This window comes from Schistocerca cancellata, chromosome 3 (assembly GCF_023864275.1).
Source record: "Schistocerca cancellata isolate TAMUIC-IGC-003103 chromosome 3, iqSchCanc2.1, whole genome shotgun sequence".
In the NCBI taxonomy this organism is placed as follows: domain Eukaryota; kingdom Metazoa; phylum Arthropoda; class Insecta; order Orthoptera; family Acrididae; genus Schistocerca; species Schistocerca cancellata.
This window is the reverse complement of record NC_064628.1, coordinates 217,066,419-217,069,289: the sequence shown is the minus strand read 5'-3', so window position 1 is coordinate 217,069,289 and position 2,871 is coordinate 217,066,419. Positions and strand designations below refer to the sequence as shown.

Sequence of the window (2,871 nt, the reverse complement as noted above, 5' to 3'; positions counted from 1 at the left end):
ACATTCCGAGTGTTTAATATTGCCGGCGTGAGCCGACCGCAGGCGCGAGCCTGTGGAGCAGCACTACAGCTTCTGCAGTACACGCATCACACGTCTCCCTTCTGCTTTCTTCACAAGTGTGACTGCACACGTCTTTTATTTTAAGATGTTACCTCACATTTCACAATCAGTGAGGAAAAATTACGTTTATTATGATGGTACATGCGAAATTACTCTTATTTCATTTATTTAATCTACCGTATTTACATGCATTTACAACTATAGCTTGCCAGCGATCGCGGCATTGCCGCCACTGAATAGTTCGCATTTACTTGTAAACGGAGGCAGATATGAGTGTCACTGAGGGACGGAAATGTGTCCCTACCAGATGACAATGCATTGTAAAGTCATGTTGTGGCACGTTACTATAAGCTGTTGTCTGTGACATCTTTTTGCGATGTTCTTACTTTAATGGATGCAGAATAACATATACATGACATTAACTTGTGTCCATCAATTTGGTATCAGAATTTCGGCTAGTATGACAGTAATGATGCAGTTTCCAGATTATGGAACGAAGTAGCCAAGGAGTGTGTTTCAGATAGTACGCACAAATATAAATTATTTTCCTTTATAATTTTATTTGTTTTATTTACAGTGAAATGAGATACAAAAAAATACAGTAAATAGCAAAGTACTTTCAATTCCAAAATTTATTTGAGAGGTTTTTTAATTATTTTAAGTTGCATTTTTAACGAAATATTCAACAAAAGTCTTCATGACAGTTTTCGAACGTAATGTGGAATTTCTGTTGAATGTGGCACCAGCTGTCTGCATATCAGCATTGTTACAAAACTTTTCAGCTTCAACATTGCATCCTTCTCTGTCAATGACAATATTATGAAGTAGACAAATGCACTTGACTATGTGATCAGCTACGTCAACGGATGTTTCAATTTCCTTCCTCAGTAGTCTCCATTTATTGGTCATTATACCAAATGCACATTCAACAACTTTTCTTGCTCTGGAATGCATATCATTGTATAGAATCTTCTCGTTGTCCAAATTTCTCCGAGGAAAAGGTCTCATCAAATTCTCTAATAAGGGGTAAGCTTCATCTCCCAAAATGACGTACGGTAGTTCCTGACACATTCCTTCAAGTCTTGTTGGTGGCGGTAATAACAGCTCCCCATTTGTAAGTTTCTTATATAACATACTTTCTTTAAACACACCTGCATCAGACTGTTTACCGTAGGCACCAACATCCACAGCTATAAATTTGTAATTTGCATCAGCAACTGCTTGGAGTACAATCGAATAATACTGTTTGTAATTGTAAAACATGCTGCCAGAAAGTTTAGGACATTGGACACGTATGTGCTTCCCGTCTATACATCCAACACAGTTTGGAAATCCCCATCTCGTATGCATTTCACTGGCAATTTCTTTAAATCGAGAAACAGTTGGCGTTGGTAAATGAATGGGAGCAAGTGACTCCCATATGGCCATACAAACGTCTTTCACCAACACTGATACGGTGGACACTCCTAATCGGAATGACGATGCTAGTGCATGAAAGGAGATGCCAGTGGACAGATACCTGAGAAAAAAAATCGTAAAATGTGTTACTCAAGTGTGGTGTTGGGCGAAGTTTTTACAGTTTTGTTTGCACAGTAGATATTTACTTAGTCCATGTCATTTCATAGTTATACAACAATAAATAATTAAAGAGACATTTTCTTGCATCCTTCTATATTATTTCAATTAAAATAATGAAATCGAAATGCAAAGACCTGAGAGACAGTTACAGAGAATAACTTGTATAACTTGGCAAAATAAGGTCATGTGATCCAGGGAATAGTATATTAAAATGCAATTCCACTCGGGCTTTGTTTTGTCATATGATTTTCCTAAGTTCCAAGAGCTATGCACAGTTCCTTACCAGTGGAAATAGAACCACTGAGTCAAAGGGCATATCAGTCTGTCTATCTTACAAGGTAATGAAAAGAATTCTGTGAGGTCATCAGTGGCTCCACATGATGAACCATCGCCACTGCCAAGCGCTGCATCATGAAGAAAAACGAAGAAAAAGTTGGAAAATTCTGAAGGAGTGTATCTGCGATTCTTCGTTGAAGGCACAGCAAGACATTACCCAAAATGACGAAGCTAATTACTTACTGATGATTCTCTGGAGTCCCATAAACTCTCTTCCCCTCAGAGGTAAGCGTTTGTGAAATTTAAAATACAAAAGCATGACTACAATTAATTGGAGGTAGTGAATGCTGCACAAAGTTCTACTGCAAACCAAAAAGTGTGTACTAACGAATCTTACCTTATCGTTATACACAATTTTTCTTCTGCTGTTATACTTCTGCGAAAATTTGTGTTCTGTTTCGAAATTTTGTCTTGAATGTTCTGCAGCACATACTGAAATGTATTATGATTCATTCTGTAATATGAATAAAATTTTTCAGGATAGTTTTTAAGTTCTTCATGTAAAGAAAAAAACTCTCCTAAATGTCTGTCGCTATTTATGGGATGAATCCATAATCTCCTAGTTCTTCTGTACTTCAAAACTCGACGAGTTACTGCAGAGTCGAAACAATACCAATAAAAGAGTGAAGACATTGTTCTACACGACAGCACAGACTAGCCAAAGGCGAGCAACTGTTGACAGCAGCTGCGTTTTCTAGTGACTTGCTTGTCAGCTGTCGAAGGGTGGGGATTTTTTTTAATTTATTTATTTGGCTTTCGGCAACTAGCAGCCATTTAGCCAAACAGTAGGGATTACCTTGACGGTGCAGCGCAGCCCGCCAAGGAAGAAAAAAAAAATGAAGAACAATGAAACGCACATCTATGTATGTCGATCTACAGTAGTTTCATTAACTCTCC

The 2,871-nt window shown here is 37.8% G+C and overlaps 1 protein-coding gene across 1 annotated transcript; it reads right to left on the bottom strand.

Moving 5' to 3' along the window:
• Positions 1–717: 717 nt before the first annotated feature.
• On the bottom strand, positions 718–2,527 carry LOC126176233 (uncharacterized). The gene is made up of 2 exons (XM_049923378.1): positions 2,312–2,527; positions 718–1,579 (listed from the first exon to the last, which is right to left on the bottom strand). Exons 1-2 carry the CDS (start codon positions 2,425–2,427, stop codon positions 718–720), a joined length of 978 nt encoding a protein of 325 aa, XP_049779335.1. The 5' UTR covers positions 2,428–2,527.
• Between the last annotated feature and the right edge of the window lie 344 nt (positions 2,528–2,871).